Source organism: Chrysochloris asiatica, unplaced genomic scaffold (assembly GCF_000296735.1).
Source record: "Chrysochloris asiatica unplaced genomic scaffold, ChrAsi1.0 scaffold00053, whole genome shotgun sequence".
NCBI lineage: Eukaryota > Metazoa > Chordata > Mammalia > Afrosoricida > Chrysochloridae > Chrysochloris > Chrysochloris asiatica.
Genome location: NW_006408571.1, coordinates 17,304,706 through 17,329,458, shown reverse-complemented (window position 1 = coordinate 17,329,458; position 24,753 = coordinate 17,304,706). Strand labels below are relative to the sequence as shown.

The window sequence follows — 24,753 nt, the reverse complement described above, 5'->3', positions numbered from 1 at the left end:
GTTGTTGTTATGTGCCGTGAAGTCGGTTCCAACTCATAGCGACCCTATATAGGGTTTCTGAGACTGTAAATCTTTACAGGAGCATAAAGCCTCATCTTTCTCCCATGAACAGGTGGTAGTTTCAAACTGCTGATCCTGAGGTTAGCAGCCTGATTCATAACCACTATGCTACCAGAGCTCCTTTATATATATATATATATAAGTCCTGGTGTGGTGATGTGGGATAAAGAAGTAGGTTTGAACCACAGGTCAGTGGTAAAACTCAACTCAACAGCTGCTCCTTGGAAATCCTATACAGGGTCGCTATGAGTCAGATAGATGTACTTGGTAGTGGTGGTTGTGTGCCACCAAATCAGTTCCAATTCATTGCCCCCCTGTATAGGGTTTCTGAGGCTGTGAACTGACTGGTAGATTCAAACTGCTGGCCTTGTGGTTAGCAGTTCAGCTTGTAATTCACTACACTACCAAGGCTCCATATATAGGAGTCCTAGTGCAGCACCGTAGCAACGCAAGGTTAGTTTGAACTGAAAGGTCAGCGGTTCAAACTCACAAGCTACTCACCAAACTCACCATATATATACATGTTATATACATGTATGGAGTCCTGGTGTGGCACTGTAGGATAAGCACTCGACCACAGGGTCAATTTGAGCCATGAGGTAGGTCATTGAAACTCAACAGTGCTCCTTGGAAACCCTATACAAGGTTGCTATGAGTCAGAACTGACTCAACGGCACTCGACAACAACATAAACAGCTGTATGTATATAATATGTCTTATATGTGAGTTCTTTGAGGGCAGGGACTATATCTTGCTCATCCTTGAATCACTGGTGCCTTACTGAGCTGACGAGTAGATGAAGAATGAATGAATGGAATACATGAAGACTCAAGTCTGCTGCTGTTGTAACGCTTCTGAGAAGCCATTACCATTGACTTCTGCGACTTCTTAGTTCCGCTGAAACAATGTCAAGACACCATTTGGGGGGAGGAAAGATGGAGTAAGGAGATGTTCTCAATTTTTTTTACATCGTTTCTACACAGTGAACCCCAAACTCATTAGTAGGTTAACCATAGACTTAGATCCAAACCTCGGCCCCCTTTTTCAGTGCTTGGATGAACAGGAGCTTGCTTCCAGGCAAGAACAAATGTCCAGGGCTGCTCTTGTACTTGGGAGCCAGAAGGACCCAAAGCAGCCTGATGCAGCCCAGAGAATGCAGGTGCGGGGGCACAGAAGGGGGAATAGGAGAAGGCTATAAATGCTGATCTCTCTCTCTCTCTCTCTCTCTCTCTCTGAGAATGATGTCACCTCTTCCACCCTGATTGATGTTTAGCCCTTGAGGCCACTCTTCCAACAAATGGTTTTTGGGTGTTTGGGGTTTTTTTTCCTTTAAATTGCTTACACAGGGGGTAGGGGTGAGTTCCCCAATAAATAGAGCAAGCATAGGCTTCCTTGTGCTTACTTACTAATCTGTGGTGAGTTGTTTCACATGGATTGTGGTGAAAACCATGTGAAATTGTTCACCACAGATTCGTTAGTACATGTAAGCCCATGGCTACCTTGCTTACTGGCCACTCAGGGACTGGTGAATTTAAGGAGACTTTGATTCTGCAGGAAGGTGCTTGGGGGTTGGGAGAAAGACTTACCAGCCAGACCTAGAGGCAGAATTTGTGATGTAGTAAAATTGTTCACGTCAGACAAGTAAGTAAGCACAAGTAAGCCTGTGCTTATATTGTTTATTTTGTAATCTGACCCTACTATTATGTTAACCAGAACAGTGGTTTGCTAGTGGGTTTACAACTTGGTAACATCCCTAGACTTCTTAGATGGTTCAAACTCTTCCCCCCTGACCTCCACCCAAACACACACACATACATACTAAATGTTGGTAAATACATAATACATTTTAACTAGCTAGAAGAGTTTTTTAAAGACTGATGTTCAGGAGAGTTCTGGTCCCCTGCTGCCAAATCTGCCCATCACCTGCTTGTCTCCTGGAAATGGAGGCAAACCAGCCAGATACAGTACGAATTTCGGTGACATAGCTGGAGGCCTTCCTGAGCCTGGGGCAGGGAGGGGGCGTCTCTCCAGAGCTCTTGAGCTTGGCTACTCCCCTGTGGCTGATTCCACACATCAGCCTCAGGGGGATTCTTCAGTTCCACTGCAGAAAACTGACCTGAACCATTAGTTCAGAAAGGGAGGTTTTACAAGAAACAGGAAGAGTCCCCATGTCCCTCACCCCACACAACCTGAACCTGGTGAACTTAATGCAGGGCATTGTTCCACAGCTGTAAAGATGTGCTTGTTCTGAGGCCCTCGGGACTCGCCCAGACTGTGGGTGTCCTGTATCTAGTCACACAGAAAGAATCTCAGGTTGCAGTCCAGACCTGGCGCAGCAGGGAGGGCAGGTGTGCCAGGAGCCCCACCTCCCACTCAGTAAGTCTTATGAAAATGGAAAACGAGAAAGAGTTTTTACAACATAATGACCTTGAGGCAGAAATGCATAGCCAGAGCACACAGACATCCCCAGGGAGCTGACAGGCGGGGTCTGCTCTCTTGCTATGCCATTGTTACCACACATTAGAGAACCCTCCTTGCACCCAGTGGTGCCCACTCCCAGCACCCAGCACCCAGCTCTGAGCTCTCCAAGCCATTGCTACCTTTGGAGATAAATGATAATGGGTTTTCAATATCAAAATTAAAGTAAAATCAAAAAATCCAATTCTAGTATTCTGCTGTTTATTGGTGTTAGGTGCCACCCAAATGGTTCTGAGTCACAACAGAATGGAACACTGCCCAGTCCTGTGCTGTCCTCACCATCATTCCCATGTTTGAGTCCACTGGCGCTGTCACTGTGTCATCTTTCTCAGTGGGGGTCTTCCTCCTTTGTGCTGACCCTCCACTTTACCAAGCATGATGTCCTTCTCTAGAAACAGGTGCTTCTGATAACGTGTTTAAAGTACATTCTCTTTTCTAAGGAGTATTCTGGTGGTTCTAATGGCTGCTAAACCACGTATTTTTGCGTCTGATTAGAGAAAGAAGTAAATCCTGGCTAAGGTTCCCTGATGTCAGACTGGCCAGCTGCTGGATCCAGCTCACCCCCTAGATGTACCTTGCACAGGGTTTGTGCACAGGGGCCTGGTGAATGTCAGGGACACCCAAACAGAGACATTCTCAAGGAATCCCACACACTAGACTCAACCAATCTCTTTTCTTTGGCCTTCTAGGAACTGAACCACCAAAAGACAAGACTATCATACTCGAGCAGCTCCGTAAGATCTCCCTACCTCTCTACAGCATTCTCTCAGCCCTCACCATCCTCGGCATGATCATGGCCAGTGCTTTTCTCTTCTTCAACATCAAGAACCGGAATCAGAAGTAAGCGGCTCATGCCCCCTCCTGGAGAAAGTACAAGACCCTCACCAGACAGCAGATTCTCCAGGGACACAGAGCAGTTCCTAGGGCAGTTTCCTAACCTGTGTTGTCAATCACTGGGGTGGCTTAGGTGCTTCACTCTCTCACACACCCTGGCAGGGCTGCTGGCTGCACATTCTATAGTTGCTAACCAGTGTTGAGTTAACTCCGAGCCCGTGGCAACCCCACGCATAAAGAATGAAACCATGCTGGGCCCTGCACCAGCCTCATGGTCAGTTGCAGATTGACCATTGTGATCCACTGGGTTTTCACTGACTGATTTTCAGAAGTAGTTCACCAGGCCTTTCTACTGCATCTTAGCATGGAAACTCACTGAAACCTGGTCAGCATCACAACACACCACACCTCACTGACAGGTGGGTGTGGCTACACGGGAGGTGTGTTGGCTGGGGCTCTTGCATGGAAGGTGAGAATTCTCCCACTGAATTATCAGTGCCTTGCTGCACAGTTCCAGAGGGTCCCATTTGCATTGTGGCTCCTGTAAGGGCACGATGTATTCAGACTGTAGTGTGAGGTCGCTTCTGGAGCTGCAGGACACCAGGGGCATGCACAGAAGTCCCTAAGTTTAGGGATATTCAGATCAGTTAGGAGAATGCTGAGTTAAATAAAACCCAACGGTACAAGTCCATAGTCTTCTCAGAGCCTTGGATATATGCATGTGCATTTTGAGGTGCTGCTCTAGGACAAGAAATAAGGAAACCAGAATCCCCCAAATGTTTGCCCCCTTTCCACCAGCATCTTTGGGAAGCACTGCTGGAGGAGAGGGTCACTGGTGGTTTGGTACCTGGTACTGGTGATACCAGTGTACAGCATGCTACAGTTCAGGAAGCCCCTCCCTTACATCCTCTCACTCGACCCTCCTGATAACCATGTATCCTAGATGAGAGTGGTGGAGAGACCCTGTCCCAGGCCACACTGCTGCATTCTTTTGGTTTCTGTCCTGGGTTCTTTCTCCCAACAAACACCCTATGGATCATAGCAGTCCAGTCTGCACCTGATCATGAGAAGCCACAGAGAAGGTTCCTGACCAGTTAGACTGGTCAGTCGTGGGAAGAGCAGGCCATCCGTACATGTTTATCAAGTACAGCTGGCTGCTACGGTTTCCATAGCAAATCTTAGAACCCAGCTCTGTGCCTCGGAGAGGTCGAGCAAGGGCTGAGTGTGGGCTGTTGAAAGGCACAGGCTAGTGCCAGCCACGTGGTACCGCAGTTCTACCGTCGTGTCCAGAGGCCAATTGCATTGCCTCACAGGCTGCCAGGGGAACCAGACAGTTTTTCTCTCTGCTTGCAAAGAACTTGGAGTCTTTAGTTATTTGTGGGTGTGTGTGTTCGCTTTGGTAGCAATTACTTTAATCAAATCTGTTTCTTGAAGAACAAAAAAAGACTTTTTTATTCACCTGTTGTTTCTTTTATTTATCACACACACCAAAAAGTGAACGAACTTTTTCTATTCTGTACAAACCTTAACTGGTGATGATATGAAGGCATCTGGCCCATGGTCAGCACTCACTTAACAGACCTTAAGAATTCCCATGGTGACAACACATTGCCCCAATATTAAGACTTGTTGTTGTTGTTAAGTGTCGTTGAGTCAATTCCAACTCACAGTGACCCTATACAGGGTTTCTGAGGAGCAACTGGCAGGTTTGAACTGCTGACCTTGTAGTTTGCAGCCCAGTGACTAAATGCCCTTAATTCTTTAACATCCCTCTCTTCTCAGTAGGCTGGCATCCAGTTAATTTTTTTTTACTGGCTTGGTTATTTTAAAATCTATAAAGAGATAGGAAATAAATGCCATTGTAGTTCCAAATCCTCCCCACTTGCTACCAGTCCTTAAAAACCCACCTCCTCCAGGAAGCCTGCCACAACTCCTCTTATTATAACAAGAATGAAATTGCCCAAAAAAGAAAGAAAAGATTGAAGTCGCCTTAACAGTGCGTGGATTACAGAAGGCCCTCTAGGGATCTAGTCTCATCTCCGCTTCACAGGTAACCTAGGCAGACTGATGAGTACTCCCATTTTGCAGGTGAAGAAACTGAGCCTCGGAGGTAAAGTGACTTGCCCAAGAGTGCACCACTGTAGGGTGGCAGGGACTAAGCACTGGACCCAGTTCCTGGGACTGCAGAGCTCATGCCTGGCCACAGTTGACACCAGGGTTTTTATCTATTTGATGCATTACATTTTTTTTTTTTTTAATGGAGAAGGTTTTCTAAAATAATGGAATGCAAAGGAATGTGTTAAAGGAACAATCGACCATGATTACAGTATGCAAAAGAGCACCTGAATGATACGATACCAGAAAATCTAAGAAGCTCTGTGTGAGCTGAAAGCTGTATGTGAGCTGAAAGTTGTGTGTGAGCTGAATGACAGGTGGCTCCAGGCACCTGTTGGTAGACGCCAACCTGTACAGGCGTTAGTGCAACCTGGCTTGCTGGATCCCTGAAGGAAGCGAGGAAGAAGTAGATAGAGTTTGGGAATATAAACAATTTCCGAGCCACAACCTGGTGAAGGCACGGGCGGGGAGGGATGGGGACTCTGTTGTCCATCTCCATCACCTGTGACTGGGAGAGGTCCCTGACTACGCTGTGTGACACTGGCCAGTGCAAGTGATCCCTGCAGCTACAGTGACCACCTAGACCTGGTCCACTCAGTGCCGGAGAGCGTGGCGTGGAAGTCTCCCTCCTCACAATGGAAAGTTCCTGAGCTTAACTGTAGGGTGCTCTGCGTTTGGCCTTTCTTCTTGGCTCCAGCCAGAAACACCTGTCAACTTAAAGCTTTTGTGTAAATTTAAAAGAGATCGTTGAATAAACTGACACTACCAAGATGGCTCAAGAGAAGTGGCAGGTGAGAGAGAGGAGATAGTGTCTGGGCCATTTAGTGAAGGGACAAAGAGCCCCTAGAAGGTGGCAGGGCTGGGAAGGAGCTGGATGAGGGATCCAGGGCTTCTTAATGAAATTAGCAGTCTAATTAAACAGATTCTGTCTTTCTCTCGTCAGGTTGATAAAGATGTCTAGTCCATATATGAACAACCTTATTATCCTTGGAGGAATGCTCTCTTATGCATCTATATTTCTCTTTGGGCTTGATGGATCTTTTGTTTCCGAAAAGACCTTTGAAACACTTTGCACTGTAAGTAATTTTTTACTCTAATGGCATATGGCATAGACTTTTCTGGGTACCACTGTCATCAAAAACATAGACGCAAACACAGAAATGCATGAAAATCTTCATGAACAGGCAGCAAACTACCAATTCAGCAGTTTATGCAACTCAATGGGGAACTACAATATTACTTTTAGACCAGAACAGATCAAAGTACTACCTGCAATGTGAAGTCCATGGTCTTGTGAGACCACTGCTGGAAGAGAGCCCACTGAGAGCTGACTGAGTCACAGAAAAGGGAGGGAGAGATGTCACCAACCAGAACGGCAGGGTCAGGCTGCTTAGTGCACCAGCAAGAGGTGTTTGGATGGACACCTCAGAGTCATACAGAAAAGACTGGAATCATTATTGTCTATTTTAACAGTGTTTCTCAACCCTTTTTTTTTTTTGGTTTTCATTTTTCCTTCTCTAAGGAGCCTTTCAAAACATTTTTCCCTAGTTCCTCCAACTCTTGTGAAATGTTAATACTATGTATATAATGCATGTCTATTTGTATGACTATAAATATGTAGGAGTTCTGCTGTGGTGCTGTAGGATAAGCACTCTACCACAAGGTCAGTTTGAACGCAAGATCGGCAGTTCAAACTCACCAGCCACTCTTTGGAAACCCCATATATAGGGTTACTATGAGTCAGAACCTACTCAATGACACTTAACAACATTTATATGTAGGGTTGGTGTCCATTGGAGTCAATTCTCTGGCAGTGAGTTTGGGTCTGAGAGTTTTACTGTCTGTTTGTCGATTTAAAAAATATAACCAGGTAGGGATCTCAATCTCAAACTTTTTCAGAAATACATCTCCAGGACTTTCTTTGAAAGTGCCTCTGGGTGAACTCGAATGTCCAACTTTTCTTTTAGCAGCTAAGCTCATTAAGCATTTGCATATACGGTTTATACATAAAAAGAGGAATAGTTTTTCACCTTCCAAGAACTAGGTTTTTTTGTGGCCTAGGGGACTAGGCCTGTTGACCCCTGTTGACAATGCATATATTTAAGAAAATTCAGAAACCATGTCATTAATTTAATTATCTTTTAGAAAAATTACTTTGAAATTAACATTTTTTAGTTTTGATACCTAACAATATAGCCCTAATCATTTGTTTTAATATGTTATATGTTAGCAATTAGCAATTGTGTAGAACTGACTTTCAGTTAAAAGTGTTGTTGTTGTTAAGTGCCATTGAGTGGGTTCTGACCCACAGCGACCTGCATAGGGTTTCCGAGGAGTGTCTGGTAAGCTTGAACCACGAACTTTGAGGTTCAAACTGAATTTGCAGTCCAGCACATTAATCCACAGCGCCACACCAGGACTTCTAGTTAAAAGTATCATCAACTTATTTTTTCAGATGAGAGAGACAAATTAGGATTTATTTCTGGACTTTGACTACTGGGGTCTTTCAAAACTGGCTTAGCCATTTGGGTCTCTGTTGTCAAACTGCAATCATTCAGACAGTTCCCAGTCTGGAGGGCAGGGTTGGAGGGGATGGCCAAAGGGACAGTGTTGCCTGGATTAATCCAAAAGCCTCTCTTTTGTTGTGGCTGGTCGCTTTGTTTTAGGTATCGATGGCAATGCCAGTGCTTTCTTCAAAGCTGTCTCCTTAGGTTGTATTTGCTGCCCTATAGTTTTAGTGTTGGGGTCCTGGTGTGTTGCTGTAGAATAGTACTGGACTGCTAACCATAAGGTCAGTGGTTCAAATCTACCAGCTGCTCCTCGGAAACCCTATGTTGTTATCAAGTGTCATCAAGTCAGTTCCAACTCATAGCAACTTTGTGTCGGGTTTCTAAGGAGTGGCTGTTGGGTTTGAGCCCCTCCAGGAAACCGTTTGCAGGGTCACTAGGAGTCAGAATCAACTCAATGGCCCTTAACCACAACAGAGTTTCCATATCTCCCACTACTAGAGGACGATGGGCTGGATCAACAGTGGAGAACACCTAAAAAGAACTGCAGGTGACCATAGCAAGTGGAAAGGAGGATAGCCCCCAAGCAAGATCTTATGTTATAGATGATGGTGCCCCCTGAGATTGGACGATTGCACAGTTTCAGAAAGGTGTTCATGTTACCAGTGAATTCAGTGTGGCTGGCAAGTGAGATGTTCACACATGTGCTTACTTGGTCCTAAAGGTTCTGCTTGGGAAGTGTGTGGTTGAGTCCCCACTAGCCCAGCAGGGTTGTGAAGTTGCTGGGGTACTCAGGCACCTCCTGGCTCATGGGGTGGTCAAGCCCCAAGTGCTCTTGGGCTCATTTGGGTTACATTTACTTCTCAGATATTTTTATTCCAAGCTCAGCACTTTCTCCCATCATTATTCTGCCCTTGGAGAGAATATGGAGGTGAATCCATCCAAGAGCTGCGAGTCCCCGTGTGCCTGACGTCAGGGTGCCAGGAGTCAGCTTTGAAGAAGCTGAGCTACTCCAAGGTCCTTGTGGTTGATGTTTAGTGGAGTCTGTGGCACTAGGATGACTGCAGCCGGTGGGCGTCTTGCTTGTTTTAGGGAAGATGTGAAGCCCATGGAAGACCCCTACCTTTCTGCTTCAGCGTGACTTTTACACCCATGCAATGCCCTCCAAGTTCATGGACACCATATTTTCCTATGGTCAGCTTTCCTGAGCTGTGGTGATGCTCTGATGCCCCTGGAAATATTAAGTGAGAAGGGGAAAGGGGATGTTTCTCTATGCTTTGTGCTGCAGAGTGAGGAGACCCTGGTAATGACAATATTGGAAATTGTACCAGAGAGTAGTCTGGCAACCCTGGTGGCTCTGTAGAGTAAGCACTGGACTGCTTACTGCAAGGTTGGCAGTTCAAACCCACCAGGCTCTCTGTAGGAAAAAGATGAGGCTTTCTGCTCCGTAAGTATTTACAGCCTTGGAAACTCAATATTGAGTCACTGTAAGTTGGTCTTGACTCGATGATAATGGATATATATATATATATATATATATATATATATATATATATATTTTTTTTTTTTTTTTTTTTTTTACACAAATGGAAGTCAGCACTTGACTGCTAACCTGAAAGTCAGTGGTTAGAACCTACCAGCCACTCAATGGGAAAAGGCTGTGACAGTTGACTTCCATAAAGATGAAAGCCATGAGAACCGTATGAAGCGTCCGACTTTGCCCTACAGGGTCACTATCCGTCAGAAGCAACTCGATGCAGTGGGTTTGGTTTGAGTTTTCTAATACCTTAGTGGCTCCTTAAGGAGCCCTGGTAGCATAGATCAGCAGTTCAAATCCACCCACCACTCTGCAGGAGAACGATGAGGCTTTCTGCTCCCATAAGCCCTGTATAGGATGAGTATGAGTCGGAACTGACCCCGTGGTACACAACCACCACCACCACCACCACCACCAGTGGCTCCTTATGAAGTGGGGGCCTGGGACTCAGGGACAGATCTCTACCCTGGTTCCATCGTGGTCCCAGTACCTCCCAGGGGCTCTTGCCTGGACCTGACCCGAGTTCCAGTCTCTAGAGAGAGGTTTGAGGCAGATGGTTAGAGCTGCCCAGCCCTCCAGACCTCTTCCTCCCAGAAGCCTCTGACATGCCCACTTGTTAAGGAGCCAAAGACTGTTCAAACGCAGGTGCTTTCTCGAGTTTGACCTGAATTCTACAAATGCTGGGTGACACAGGCCAGGGAGCAAAACAAGGGACATCCCCCACACCGATTTTTTTCTTTTAATGAAGGCTGACATTCTATTCTTGGCGTTGCACTAGTTTGCGTGAGCGGAAGGTTGTCCTGGGGAGCTTGGGGAGGTGGCATGAATAAATCATAAAGTACTTTACAAATCAGCATCAGCAACACGAGGGCTCGGGAAGATGTTGGGACCTGGTTCTCATCACCCCTGAGAATTCCTTTCTATGCAGTAAGGACTGCTTCTGAGGCTCTGCAAAGAGGAGCCCACACTCATGACTGTGGGACAAAAACATAGATTAACTACTCTGGATTGAATCAGGTCAGCACACATCTGTACATGGGTTGGAGTGGAGGTTATACCTCCCAGGAGAAAGAACTTGCTACCAGTCCCCAAACGAGTTTCACTTGGGTTGTGCTTCACCTGCTGACTCAGGCTGTTTGGCTCCTGTATTTCACTTGGTGTCTTGGATTCTATTCTGTCTGGACCTAGAGGGTGGCCTTCAAGGCATTCTCTCTCCATGTGGAGAAGAGAGTAGATGCAGGGTGTAGAAGTAGGGCTATGTGGCCTGGGTGTGATCCTACCTCCAGCACTTACTGGCTTTCAGCTCTGGCAAGTGATTTAGCCTCTCTGAGCCTCAGTATTGTCATCTGTAAAATGAACACAACATTCCCTGTGTTGTGGGTTAAAGAGCACAATTCCATCAAGCCAGCCAGGACAGAGGGTGAGTATACGGGCCGGGTCTAGGGGTGGAGTGGAGAGGCATCCCAGTCTGTTATCTTTCCTTGCATCACAGTGCAATTTTCTGAGCCCCACATTATATCCTACAAGAAATATTGTAGGGCAGGGAACCAGGTAGATCACGAAGTCTGAGCCACTGCCACATAAATGCTCCCTCTTCTCCTTTTAGCTTTCACACTATGTCCCTCAAGGGGAGTGTCTCTGCCCAGAAGGGCCCTAGAAGTTAGACAGGGGCATGGGTTCACATGTGAGCGTACACACAGGCTCTGTCTCTCTCACACATGCGCACACACACACACACACACACACACTCTGCTAGGAAAGCAGTTACACTTACTCCCATCCCTCACTCCCTCGAACCCCTCCCAGAATCTTCCCCACCTGTCAGTGCTGGTTTGAACAAGTCTTGCAAACTGCTCCAGCTACACCAAGCTGTTTCCCTGGACACTGTGTGGGTAGGAGAATCGCCATAGCAACGTGGCCCCGGTGGGCACAGAGCTGTATGAGGACAGTGCTGGGTGTGGGACAGTGGGACACAGCCCCTGTGCCAGTGTGTGGGAGGAGGGTCACACTGACCCAGCTCCAGGATCCCAAACATCATGGGGAAGAGTACCCAGAGAAAACCCAGCAGGAGTGTGGCAGGGTTGAGCAGGGACGCTCGGTGGGGGGTGAGGATGCTCCCAGCGCAGGTCACGTGGACTGAGACAGCTTCCTGGGCTCTCCAGACATATCCCCAAGGGTGGAGGTAGTCAGCAGTTTAATGCTGTTAACCCCCTAAGGAGGGTCCAATGTGTGTCTCAATGAAATCCATGGGGTATGAGTGCCTGGGCAGTGCACACAGTTAACATGTTCAGCTGTTAACCAAAAGGTTGGGGGTTCAAACCCACCAGAAAGTCCTAGTAAAATCTGCTTCTGAAAGGCCAGGCACTGAAAACCCCGTGGAAGACAGTTCTGTTCTGACACTCATGGGGCCTCCGTAAGTTGGAATCAACTTGACTGCAAGGTGAATGATTTTCAGGAGTGATCGACCAAGAGCAGGCTTTCCGCCAAGTGCAACCTTCCCTTCAAATTCCCTCAGCCACTAGACAAAGTGAAGTTCATTATCGCTGCTTTAAAGGTGAGCAAACTGAAACTCCATGAGATTGTCCCATATACTGGCAGAACTGAAGTTTAAAACTAGCTCTATAGGACTACAGAGATGCCAAATATGTTTCATTCATCCTTTTTTTTTTTTTAAAGAAGCATTTCAAATTTTTGTTAGTTTATGCCGGGAGAAGATGGTTGACTTTGAGTCACCGGGATCCTGCCTCCACAGGATTTTCAAGCCTATCATGGTTTGAAAGTAGGTTGCCAGGCCTGTCTTCTGAGGTACCTCTGGGTGGATATGACTAGCAGTTGAGCATTCTACCATGTGTATCATCCAGAGCTTCCTATGCCAGGAGAGCAGATCAACACAAATGAAACTCTTAGGCATCCAGAAAACATTTATCCCAACTAATTTTTTTTCAGACACTCCTTCTAGCCCCTGCTGGGCACCCGTTCTCAACTCACAGAGGCAGGACACTAGGAGGTGCAAGGGGTGTGGACCCCACAGGATGACACTGTCAGAGAGGGGGGCACCAAAATCACTGTCTATATGATAAATAAATTTATGCTTTTTTATGAAGCTATCCCTGTAGTTAGTTATTACGACAAAGACATTTTTCCTAAGTGCAGCTTACATGGGTCAGTATACTTGCAAGGCTAAAACTCCATGTTCATCTGCTTTCTGAATCTCCCAATGCACCCAGGCCACAGCTGTCCTTAGTACCCAATAACAATGCTACGAATCACGTGATTTCATCTACACACACTACATTCACATTTTTTTATTAAGAATTTTAATTACCATAAAATTCTCCCTTTGAAAGTGTATGATTCAGTGTTCTTAGTGTATTTATTCAGCCATCTTTGACATATTCCCCAAATATATCCTCAAGTAGTGACTGGCACACTAGAGGACAGCTCTGAAGCTGGACATGGGTTCCAACCTCAGCCACACTGTAACTGTACCTTCTGTGAGAAGGTGACAATAACCAAGCTGTGAGGATTCCATGTGATGATGCTGTATGTAAAATGCATATGTAGTAAAATTCAATCAATGTTAGCTATTAGCATGATGGATAGATACAAATGCATGATGGCACTATGTCTGGATGTTTGTGTTCACTTGTGGATACTGCTAAAAGACACTGAGTAGGCTGGGATGAAGAAGAAGCTGGAAAAATTGGGGTTGGTGGTAGCCAATTCAGTGTGACATGTAGCCTTATGTGGCCTTGCTCTGCTAGACCTGAGTCAGGAAGAGACCTGGGGGCAGGCTATGAGGGAAATGAGGATGATGCAGCTGGGAATGCGGAGAAGATGTTCTGAACATTAGTCTTCAGTCATTGGAATGTGATGTAAGGGCTACTCTGATGAAAGTCAGAGGAGGAGACTCAGATTCTCCACCTACTGAAAGTTGGGACTCTGGCAGTTAGACCAAGAAGCAGAGCATTTCCAGTAGCCCTTCCTATATCCTTCCAGTTACTGTCCACACCACCCCACAAGAGTCGCACGACCCCAGGTGTGTTCAGTGTGTACCTGCATCAGCTGGGAATCTTGTGAAGAGGCAGTCTCTGACTCAGCAATTCTGGGTGCCACCTGAGACGCTGCATTTCTAACAAACTCTCAGTGGTGCTGGTACTGCATCCACAGCCCACACTTAGAAGAGCAAGGCCATGACAAGCAGCCAGGGTTTAGTGTGTGTGTTTTCAGAGACTGGTCCTAGAAGCACCTTGTCCCCTGAGGGTCACCTGGGAGAGGGGAAAGCTTCCCGGGCTGGCAGATGTGAACATGCCCCCACCCTGGAGCCTTGGGAAGCAGGACAGTCTTGTCACAGAGACAGGCTTGGTTTCTTACCTCTCCCACACACATGCTGGGGTTTCTGCTCAGATTCCACAAGGCATGCTTTTCTGCCCTCCTCCCTGCTCACAGGAGGGGTGTGAGTTTAGGATGAGCAGAAATGTGGCAGTGAGGTCCCCAGAACTGGATTGGAGATGTTTCCAGAACTCCCTGAGATGCTAGGACTCTCTAACTCTAACACAAAAGATAAGGACTATCTTACTAAATTTACCTCGTCCCCTAGTAAATTTAAGTCCGGTAGGAATTAATTGATATGTTTTTATTTTAAAGTCCATAAAGGCCTGATATTCGTACTTTTGCTTGGGGGCTTCTTTCTGGGGTAACTGATAGTAATCCAATGCAATGATGTAGATTTGGTGACTTGTTTCAGTGTGGAATCCCATGCATATATTACTGGTCATGCTCGTTTGCTTAAGGAGAGGGTGCCTTTCAAAAAATGACCCTGAAGGGATGATGCCTCTCGGTAATTCCTCCTCCCAGAGGGTGTCTTTCTCTAAGTTGAGTCTCAAAATGCCCCTATCTGTGCCCCTGAACTGTAAGGCTTTGCCTTACTCTAAACTCCAGAACAAATTGTCCATGTGGATCTTTATTTAAAGGACACTGAAGAAAACAGGATCTTCCGGAGTTCTTTCCAGAGGGTTCAGTTCAGAGGGTTGTTACTTCAGGGTCACACCAGATCTCCCACCACCCTCCACCCCAGGTAGACATGGCAGGCCTCAGAGACCCCTCACAGTCAGGCCTCTCGGCTCCAGGTTACAGCCCTGCTGCCTTCCTCCACACACACTTGAACAGAATGCCTCCTCACTATTGATCGCCTGGGTTGAGTGGTCAGAACGAACCCAAAGGGCTTTTCAGAATGCTTTTGAACCGAGGGAAAGACAGCAGCTTGCTCTCCAGCACCGAGCTGTCCTCCAGGGCATGCTCTGACTGCCCAGCTGGGGTGATACATTTGCGGTGACAGGGAGCCCCCAGTATGGCAACCCTAGTCATCTGTCAGAGCAGACCTGTGAGCAGAGGTTGTGGGTCCATTGTCCTGCTGATTCCCAAAAGAGCAGTGAAAGCCCTTCGCCTTGCCAGGCCTGCCTCATCAAATCAATGAGCAAGCAACTGAGCAGAATGGTTCTGGGCATAGATTTTTCTTTCCATTTGGAGATTTGCTCTATTCTCCCCGCCCTTTCTTATACCTAGACATTGCCTGCCTAAAGTTCTTCTCCCCTAACGGATGTCTAAGTTCAAGGTCATTTGAGGAGGGGGCTGAAGATTTTATGGCTGAGGGGAAAGGAGAAAAGACATTAACATCAGAAGACTGTGTTTAAGACTTTGGGAGAAAACTGAAATAGCTGTTGGTCTTGTGCTGATGAATCAGTGTAGACATGTTTTAGAAGCAACATATTGGAAAATGGAATCATTAAAGCCCCTTAGAATCTTCTAGATCATAGAGCTACACAGAAGTAAGTTAACTGGGAGGCGGAGGATCATCTAATGAAATCATCCCATTGCAGGAAGTGCCCCTACACTGGCCTAACAGGGCCTCCTCCAAGCTCTTCTCTCGCACATATAGAGTGATAGGGGGCTCACTACCTCCCAGTTTATTTCATTTAGGTGTCAGGATCCACTTAGGCCATGAACTCAACCTCTTTGCCATCAGATGTTCCCATTCCCTCTGTGGTGTTCTTTTCAAGAACTTGACCAGGGTCCACTTGCACATTTCTGGTGACAAAAAACTCATGCTGGCCCATCCAATCTGATCATCTACTCTGTGCTGGCCTTCAAGATTTCAAAATGGACAAGACAGGCCTGCCTTCAAGACACCCATGTCATGGATGAGGTGGGCAGCTAATGAGACAGACGCCATCTTTGTACCCACAGCACAGACCTGGGCGAGGGTGGGGTCACCAGGAGGAGGGAGCAGCAACTGCTTCTCACATGGTTGGAAGGCTTCTCAGGGGACGTGACCCTTGAGTTTGGATCTGGGAGGACAAATAAGAGTTTGGCAGGGGAGAACAAACAAGATGGTGGATCAGGTGGAAGTGCAGTGAGGAGCTCCGTCAGCAACAACACAGAATACCGGACCAAGCAGGCTTAGAGGATGGTGCCAGAACTCTGAATCACATATAAAGAAATATTTAGAAGGTTGGAAAGCTTCCAGCTAGGGGAATTTGTAGCAAAAGCAAGAAATCCATTGCTTTCTAATTCAAGATGCTCACCTGCTCCAGGAGACACCATCTTGGGTGAGACCAAGCAGGGAAAGATCAGAGTAGCCACAGACACCTGACAGAACCACGGAGATAAAGGTGTGGACATTCTTGTTTTGTTTCTGTCACTGGTCTCTTGCTGTCTGCGCACCTCCATTCTAGTGACTAGAGGGGGCGCCTGAGTGAGTGGACACCTCACCCCCACCCCTGGAGTTTCTACTACACATGCATACAGATCTTGACATTTAAAGGGACAGTATCCATTTAAAACCAAACGGCAGTACAAAATGGCCACAACTGGCCCTGAACTGTTTATCACTAGGAAAAAAGGCCTGAACGGGGGTTTTGGAGTGGGACAGGCAGACTAAAGAGGAAATAGGCCAAAATTAAATCCTGAGTTACATCACAACAACAAACAGTGCCGTCTTAACAGTGCCGTCTTGAAATTTCTCAGGAAGAAGAGTGAAAAGGGAAACCTATCTCCTGATCACATCTACCTGGAGGCAATCAGAAAGCATAAAAATTACCAAAATACACATCCATCTAAGTATTAAGGCCACAGATAACTCGTGAATATGCCCCCAAAACAGGAACAGATGACCATATCTGCACATATCCAGAAATGAGATAAAGTGACTGAGGCAAATAAGCTGGAAGTAAACCTACACTCCATACTGGAAGATGGGCAGGCTTTGGAAACGCCTGAGAAGGAACTCAGAAAAATGATTATAAAATGTATCAAAACACTATATAATGGAGTTGAGAAAAATAAGGAAGAAGTCAGGAAAGTGCTACAGGAACAATCAAATAAAATAGATACAGGACTAGAAGCAATTCAAAACCTACAGAAAGAGATCCAAATGATTAATAATAGAATATCAGAAATGGACAATACACTGAAAGGGCAGAGGAGTAGAATTGAAGAGATAGAAGCCAGAACTAGTGAGCTAGAAGATAAATCTCTCAACACTACTAAAATAGAAGAGCAAACACAAAAAAGAATTTTAAAAAATCTGAAGAAGGCCTAAGATTCATGTTGGACAACATGAAGAAGAATAACTTAAGAATTAACAGCATTCCAGAACAGGAAGAATCACACAAGTCCACAGAGGAGATAGTTGAAGAGCTTCTGGAAGAAAATTTTCCTAACATCCTGAAAAGTGAAAAGATAAGCATTCCAGAAGCTCAACAAACCCCAGGAAGGATAGACCCTAAAAGACAATCACCAAAATCTCCAAAATCAAAGATAAGGACAGAATCCTGAAAGCAGCTAGAGAAAAGAGAAATATCACATACAAAGGCAAGCAAATCAGATTAACCTCGGCTCTCTCAACAGAAACCATGAAGGCAAGAAGGCAATGGGGAAACATATATAAAACCCTGAAAGGAAAAAAAAAAATTGCCACCCAAGAATCTTCTACCAAGCAAAGCTGTCAATCAAATACGATGGTGTAATCAAAACATTCCAGGATAAACAGAAGCTAAAGGATTTTGCCAAAGCTAACCCTGCTATGAAAAACATCCTAAAGGAAGTTCTGTGAACTGACAACCAAGAAGAACAGACAGCAACCAGAGAATGACATATGTGACAGCATCACCCTGAACTCAATTGACAAATGGAAGAGTCAAGGACAGAAAAAAATGATAAGAACAGAGGATCTGGGAGGTCAGTTTATGATCAAAACAATTACAATGTGAAAGAAGGTAAACACAGAGTAAGAAAGATCTAGGTGGTGGGAAGGTCAGGTAGATTACAGGATAAAATAAAAGGAGGGAAGAGTTAATGGAATATAAGGTAACCACAACAATGGGATTGTGGAGAGCAATACAAGAAGGGGGAGGAGGTGGAAGAACAAGATAGATAGGGGAACACTGAGACAGGTTTGCATGGCCTAAGTGGGACAGAGGTAAATAGTGATGCATGCTCAACCTTGGAACTACAGGGATCTGTTATACAGGGATCTAGGCATAGTTTGAAGAGGGGAAATAATACTAAAATGTTTGACTGTCTTTTGAATATTGGTTTCCCTTGCCTCTCTATTGTAAAAAGACACTTGAGTGGGCTGGAAAGGAATGTTGGGAAACAAGATTACAGAAAACTTGTAAGCCTGTCTTCAGCCTATCAGCCTATAACTGATTGGAATATTTAAAAGGAGTTCTACAACGTGCCCAGTGAAATAGGCCTCTTGCAAAGCCTTTGCAGGGTATAGGACCTTAGGTGGAATCCTGAGTCCCATCCAGAACCTTATGAGGTGGGACATTTCCACTAGCAAGGACAAGCAGACCAGCCTGGAACAGCTAGAATGACAGAAAATACATCTTCAAAGAAAGATCATCAGGAAAATCCCAAAACAAAAATGTCAGCATGACAGGCTACTACAACAATAAGCAATCTGTTTGCCAGGAAGCCATCAAGGCAAGCATTCAAGTTCCTTCAAGACAAACTCCCCTCTAAGACTGAAACTCAAAGGAAACACACAAACAGGCATGTAAGCTTGCTGGTGACCACATTGGTCTATTAATGAGTGGAAGATCGGGAAAGGCAGCAATGAAGAAATGGGCCGAGTTCAACCACAGTCCATTGACTCCCGTTGACATGGAGATAAGAGAGCGAAGAGGAAGGGCTGGTTGGTCCAAAGTGTCATGAGACCTGAGGACACTTGAGCCCATGGATAAGGACATAGCCACAGAGGACTAGAGCTGAGATTAAAGCATCCAGCTGATATGAAGTGAAGGGAGATGCACAAGAACATCCGAACTTGCAGACAGTACCCATTTGACCTAGCCTCAATAGCTGGATAATCAGAACTCAACTAGAGGAAGATTACACACAAAAAAAATTTTTTTGATAAAGGAAACAAGGGTAAATTGCTACAATTTGATGAGCCTGACCTATACTCATGGAGGTAGTAACTCTAAATACCAACATGAGAGGGAAGGAGTCTTCACACCAAGTATCAATGCTATCCCCTCTGTACATAGAGTAGATAGGGATGGGCAACTTTGACATTGGCTACCTAAAATGAGGGGGCGATACAGGCACGAAGTGACTGGCTTACAAGGTTTCAAGAGGGAGTTTAGTTTAAAGAGTATGGAGGGAAGGAAAGAGTCCCCACTGAATAGTTTTTATCTTGTCTAGTTGAAAAGAGATGGGGATAAGATTCAGATGATTCAATAGTGAATAATTGTTATTATGACTAATTGCGACTGTCACATTTGTAAAGGTAGAAGTTTTGTAACAAAAACAGGGGAGTGGTTAATCTTACAGTCCAGAAACAGAGAACCCTAGGACCATCAAAGGAGAAGTGCACAAGCAGAATGCGGGACCTTATCCAGAGAAGCAGTGATGCCAGAGATGAGGTAGAGATGGGGTCATGAGAGGAGGAGCGGCTGAGGACTCTAAATTCATGGGAAGAGAGGGACTAAGAGCTGGTGGCCAGGAGGCAGACTTGCAGAATGTGCCGTTTGGAGGTGTAAATTATCACATATGCCTGAGTGTTTTTTGTTGTGTTTTTGTTTTTTTTAAATAAAAAAAAAGCAAAAGTGGATAGAAATACTGTTAACTGATGGTACATAGAGGGGATTATAATCATTGTAATGAAACAAGCTGTATGATTTGTTTAATGTAAAACTGATGATCTGCCCTATAAACTTTCACCCAATCCACAATAAAAACCTTTTAAAAAAAAAAAAAAAGTTTGGTAGGGAGCTAAAGCCAGGAATGATGTTCTGAGAGGAGAGAATACTCGTTCCAGGCCCTGCAGTTTGAGACTACATGGTGTGTTGTTGCTGTTGTTAAGTGACGTCAAGTTGATTCCAATTCATAGCAACCCTGTATAGGATTTCCAAGAAGAAGCTGGTGGGTTTGAACTGTCGACCTTGTGGTCCTACAGCGCCACACTGTTAGGTACTGTCAAGTCAATTTGGACTCATGGTGAGTCCACGTGACAGAGCAGACCCTTATGGGAGCTTGAGGTTTCCTAAACTGTGACCTTTACAGGAGCAAATCCTTGGGTCTTTCACCCACGAAAGGCCTCGGTGGGGTTGAGTCTTTTAGTCACAGCTAAACACTTAACACTGTGGAAGAGCTCTGGAGAGCTTATGGGGTAGAGGTGAGGACCACCCTGCTAGCTCTGTGGAATGAGTCCGTGAAATGCTGAAGCCAGGTAAATTCAACTTCATTTGCACAAATGGTGTAGGCACAGTGAGCCTCTCTTATCAGGGCATGGTGGGAACCCTCCAGAAATCCAAACTCCCAGATGCCAGCCAAGGGCCAAGTGTGCAAACAGCGCTTTCTAAGGAGAGCAGGTCTCTGCTGCCGCTAACCCTCTAGACAGACATCCTCCTTGGTTCTTCCTTTTCGGTTTATGGCAACATAGTGCAGTCTCCAGGTACCAGGTTAAGTTTGTATTATCGAATTTTAACTAATTTATGTAGCACTAAAAAAAAAAAAAAACAGACAAGTGGCTTGAAAATTATCACTTCAAAGAAAACCTAAGTCAAAGCAAGCATTAAATCACATCAAGTGGCATGTCTACTCAGAGTAAGAGATCTTTGTCAGACTCATGGTGAGGTAAAAACATGGACCTCATTTCACCTTTCGAACTCTGTTTTAGACTTCCAAGTTCTTTAAGTATTCGTGTTTAAAATTGTTTTCGTGGCAGTAGAACAAGATCAAAAAAAGTTTGGAGACCATTTTTCCACGAACTTCTTGAAACCCCTTGTACACGCAGCCTCTGGCCTAATAGTACTTGTTGAATGAAGAGATGACTGGATGGTGGGATCTGTAAGGTCCTAATGCCTCTGGCAGACAGCAGCATATGATGTGCTCAGTCCTAAATCCCAGGGATTGGTTGGCTGGCCCCTTCCCCTCCCTGTTCTGTTTACTTTCTTGCATCCTCGTGTAATAATCTGATTCATACTATAGCCTTCCTACACCCTCTCTAAAGCACTGGGATTCGTTCTTGCTTGTCAACTCCTCCTTGTTTTTGAAATCAATGAATAGAAACATAAGCCCCCACCTGTGCTGTTGTCAACTTTCACACTTCACAACTCAGTGTTTCTGAACAATTCTGTACAATTGCTGTGATGCTGTTATCCATCTCTTGATTTCGGGGTTGACCTTGCATTCTCACCAGCCAGTTCCCATTTTTAGAAATAAAATGGCCAGGGGAAATGTCTGTCTCTGAAAAGCTGGGGAGCCACATTGCTGGAAAGACAGAGGCAGAGAGCACCTGCAAAGGGACTGTCCTCTCCAACCTGCCTGCCTCTCCTCCTACCACACCTACCTTTCAGCTGGGTTCCCCTCAGGCAGGCTGTGAATTTTCAGAACTTAGCTAAACAGAGTTGAGGGGAGAACAAACGAAAGACCAAAAACTAAGAGCTTACAGGGTACATAACTGTTGTCCCCAGATGCTAGTGTCCACACCCAGGGAAAGGCCAGCTGGGGCATGGCAGTGATGGCAGTGCAGGTTGGCAGCAGGTGATCAGAAGGCCCCCAGCCTGTCCCTGCCTGCTGGGACCCAGGTGAGCAGGTGGCAGACACCTGTCAGAACTTGCAGTTCACATTAGCCACCAGCCCAGGGCCAGGCATCAGGGCATACTTTTGTCCTGGAAAGCAGGAGTGTGTCAGGCAGGGCCTCAATCCTGAGGGAAACCAGGGTCCAAGTGTGGATTCAGCAGCAGGGACCCAAGTGGCCTAAACTACAAAGGGGAGGCAGACTGGGAGGCAGGAGCCAAGCTGCATCTGTCCCCTCTTTTCCAGAGGTCAGTCAGTGTTTCTCCTCTGACCTTCCTGCTAACTGAGCTGCCCTGAGCTAGGGCTAGCTCTGGGCTTCGTGCTGCCCTGCTCCTCCAGCGCTGACCACTGATACCAAACAGAAGAGCCTGGCAGGCTCCTTCACCTTGTGTTTCTGTGCCCTCCCCACACCCTACTTACCATCCAGAATCTGTTTGTTCCTTGGAAGAGGCCCACCATGCAGGCTCAAGTGAGGAGACAAGATTCATCCACAGCTCCGTCTCCCTCACATACAAGGTGCCCAAGAGAGGCAGGGAGACGGATAGGGCAGGCTGCGGGCTGGTCTGTCATGCCCAAGTGATTCCTCAGTGTTCCTTGGTTCGTCTCTGTGTGACTGACCCTCTGGGCTGGGGGGGTCCAGTGAAGGCAGACTTTGTGTGATACACCCCTGTGTGTTCAGTGCCCTGGTTCTGACAAGGGGCCAATAGTGCTAAATGTGCATGGAACTTAAATTTGTTTAAAGGATTGTTGCTGTGGGGTTGCTTCCAACTCACAGCCACTCCGTAGAACAGACTAGAGCTGCCCAGAGGTTTTCCACGGCTGTGGTCTTTACAGGAATAGGTTACCAGCTCTTTCTCTCATGGAGTGGCTAGTGGGTTCCAACTGCCCACTTTTGCTTAGCAACCAAATAGGGTACTTTGTCCCTATCATCTGGGATTCCCCCTGCCAAGATGATCTCACAGATGGCAAGGTTTATCCACCTAGCAGCTAATACCTTCATTTTCTCATGGCCTCTAGGTCAGAACCTGGATTCTCACCGTGGGCTACACAACCGCCTTTGGGGCAATGTTTGCAAAGACATGGAGGGTCCACGCCATCTTCAAAAATGTGAAAATGAAGAAGAAGGTAATCACCCTGCTTCTGCCTTGGCTGTCATCAATGTTTTCCTTCACATTTATTCCCCAGAAATTGATTGTGATTGGTTGTTGTTAGCTGCCGATGAATCTACTCCAACTCCTATCCACCCCATGTATAACACAACAAAAGTTGCCTGACCCTGCACCGTCTTCATGGTCTTTGACCTGTTTGAGCCTGTGGTAGTGGCCATTGTGCCCAATCTGAAGGGCTAGTCTTCCAGCACTGTCTTGGATAATGTTCTTTTGTGATCTGAGGTTTTCATGGGCTAATTTTCAGCGATAGATTGCCAGACTGCCTTAATCTGTCTTCATCTTTAAATCCTGCACAAACCTGTCCACCATGAGTGACTTTGCTGGTATTTGCAATACCAGAGGCATAGCTTCCAGCATCGAAGCCACACATAAGCCAGACTAACAAATGGATGGTAAAAACATGTATTAGACCCATACTGTGTACCAGGCACTGGGCTACTTGCTGGGGATCCAAGCTAAATATGGTGCCTACCTCCTGATGCCTTCAGCCTGCAGGCAGCTAGCAGAGCATTTATAACACGTGGTGATAAAAGCTGGCTGGGCTCACAGAGATACTAAGGAAGCATAGATTTCGGGGTGGGGATGCAAGGCACTCAGGGAAAGCTTCCTGTCCCAAATAGCACCTACACTGAGACCTGGAGGGTGGGCGGCAGTGGGCCAGGCAAAGAGAATGGGAAGCTGCAAACATGATAGACCGAGCAATGTCCCCAGAAGCCTGGGGGTAGACAGCAAAACTGCCAAGGCATGGGGTTTATTATGACAGGAAGGAATCTGAACTGATGGCAGTGGGGGCCCTTAAAAATGGGGAGTGAAACAGGGCAGGAATCTGATGTAATGGTTCCATTTTCAAAGACGTCCCTGTGAAGACAGGTGCTCTGCCTTCATGTGGGTAAAAGCATTTGCTCCTGTGTGGTGGGCTGTTCTCACAGTGGTGACTCTCGGGATGTGGTCATAGAGAAACTGTCCTCTGGTGTCCTTTCCACGTGCTCTGGAGTAAAATTTAGGGCAAGACCCATGATTGAAGGTCCGCTGTGAGCATGTGGAGTTCTTCATAATATTCAAAACTTCATACTATTCAGAGGAATATCTTGTTCCATGGCTAGCTCTAGGCTTCAAGGTGGGCACCTACCTTGGGAAAGCAATGGCAGGTGGGTGAGTTCTCTCTTTTCCAAGCAGAGTTTGAACCCCCATCATCCCACACACCGAGACTTTTGACCCCTCCAGAGCTGGAGCTCAGATGGTGGAAAGGGCTTTACTACACCAACTCGGCGAGGAGCTGATCTCAGGTTCCCTAGCAGTTCAAATCCACAAGCCTCTCCATGGTAGACAGATGAGGCTTTGTGCTCCAGAAAAGATTTACAAGCTCAGAAACTCTGCACGGGGTCACTGTGAGTTGGAACCAACTCCATGGCACACAGCCATCAGCAACTACCTAAGACTCAAATAGGATGCTTTTCTGGGTTCTCCAAAGACCCCCATCACGGAGACTCCTTCTGCAGTACCTTTGATGTGGGTGAAATACTCCCCTGACTTGAGGCTCCTCGGACCCTGATGGTTTACCCACTCCCCAGCTCACCTTGCCCAGGACCATACCACCTCTTGTACCCACAGGAAGCGTTCATGCATCCTTTGCTCCTATAAACTCCTGGATGATGGGGCGGGAGACCCAATTACAGTAGTGCTCCCTTTTTGTTTCACCTTTAAAGCAGCTGGCCAGCCCACTCCTCCATTTAGGACTCTCAGGCAGGAAATGGGCCCCCCAGGTTGCACGGGACCCCTATCAAGTCATGAAGTGGTCTCTTAAAACCTCTCTCTTGATTTGGTGTCAAGGCAGGAACACTGCCCCCTCCATCCTTTCACCTCTCTTAGCATTGTGAGGTCGTATTCCAAAAATCCTCATTCCCTCCCACACACTTTTTACCCCCTACCCCCATAGCTGATTGCAAACACCTCTTTTGCAAAT

At 46.2% G+C, this 24,753-nt stretch overlaps 1 protein-coding gene across 1 annotated transcript in view; it reads left to right on the top strand.

Annotated features, from left to right (window-relative positions):
- GABBR2 (gamma-aminobutyric acid (GABA) B receptor, 2) overlaps positions 1-24,753 on the top strand; it is a 474,372-nt gene that overhangs the window by 381,080 nt on the left and 68,539 nt on the right. The window contains exons 10-12 of the mRNA XM_006863147.1: positions 3,228-3,378; positions 6,431-6,563; positions 22,639-22,746. Coding sequence (XP_006863209.1) covers positions 3,228-3,378; positions 6,431-6,563; positions 22,639-22,746 — 392 coding nt within the window. The remainder of the gene's footprint in view (positions 1-3,227; positions 3,379-6,430; positions 6,564-22,638; positions 22,747-24,753) is intronic.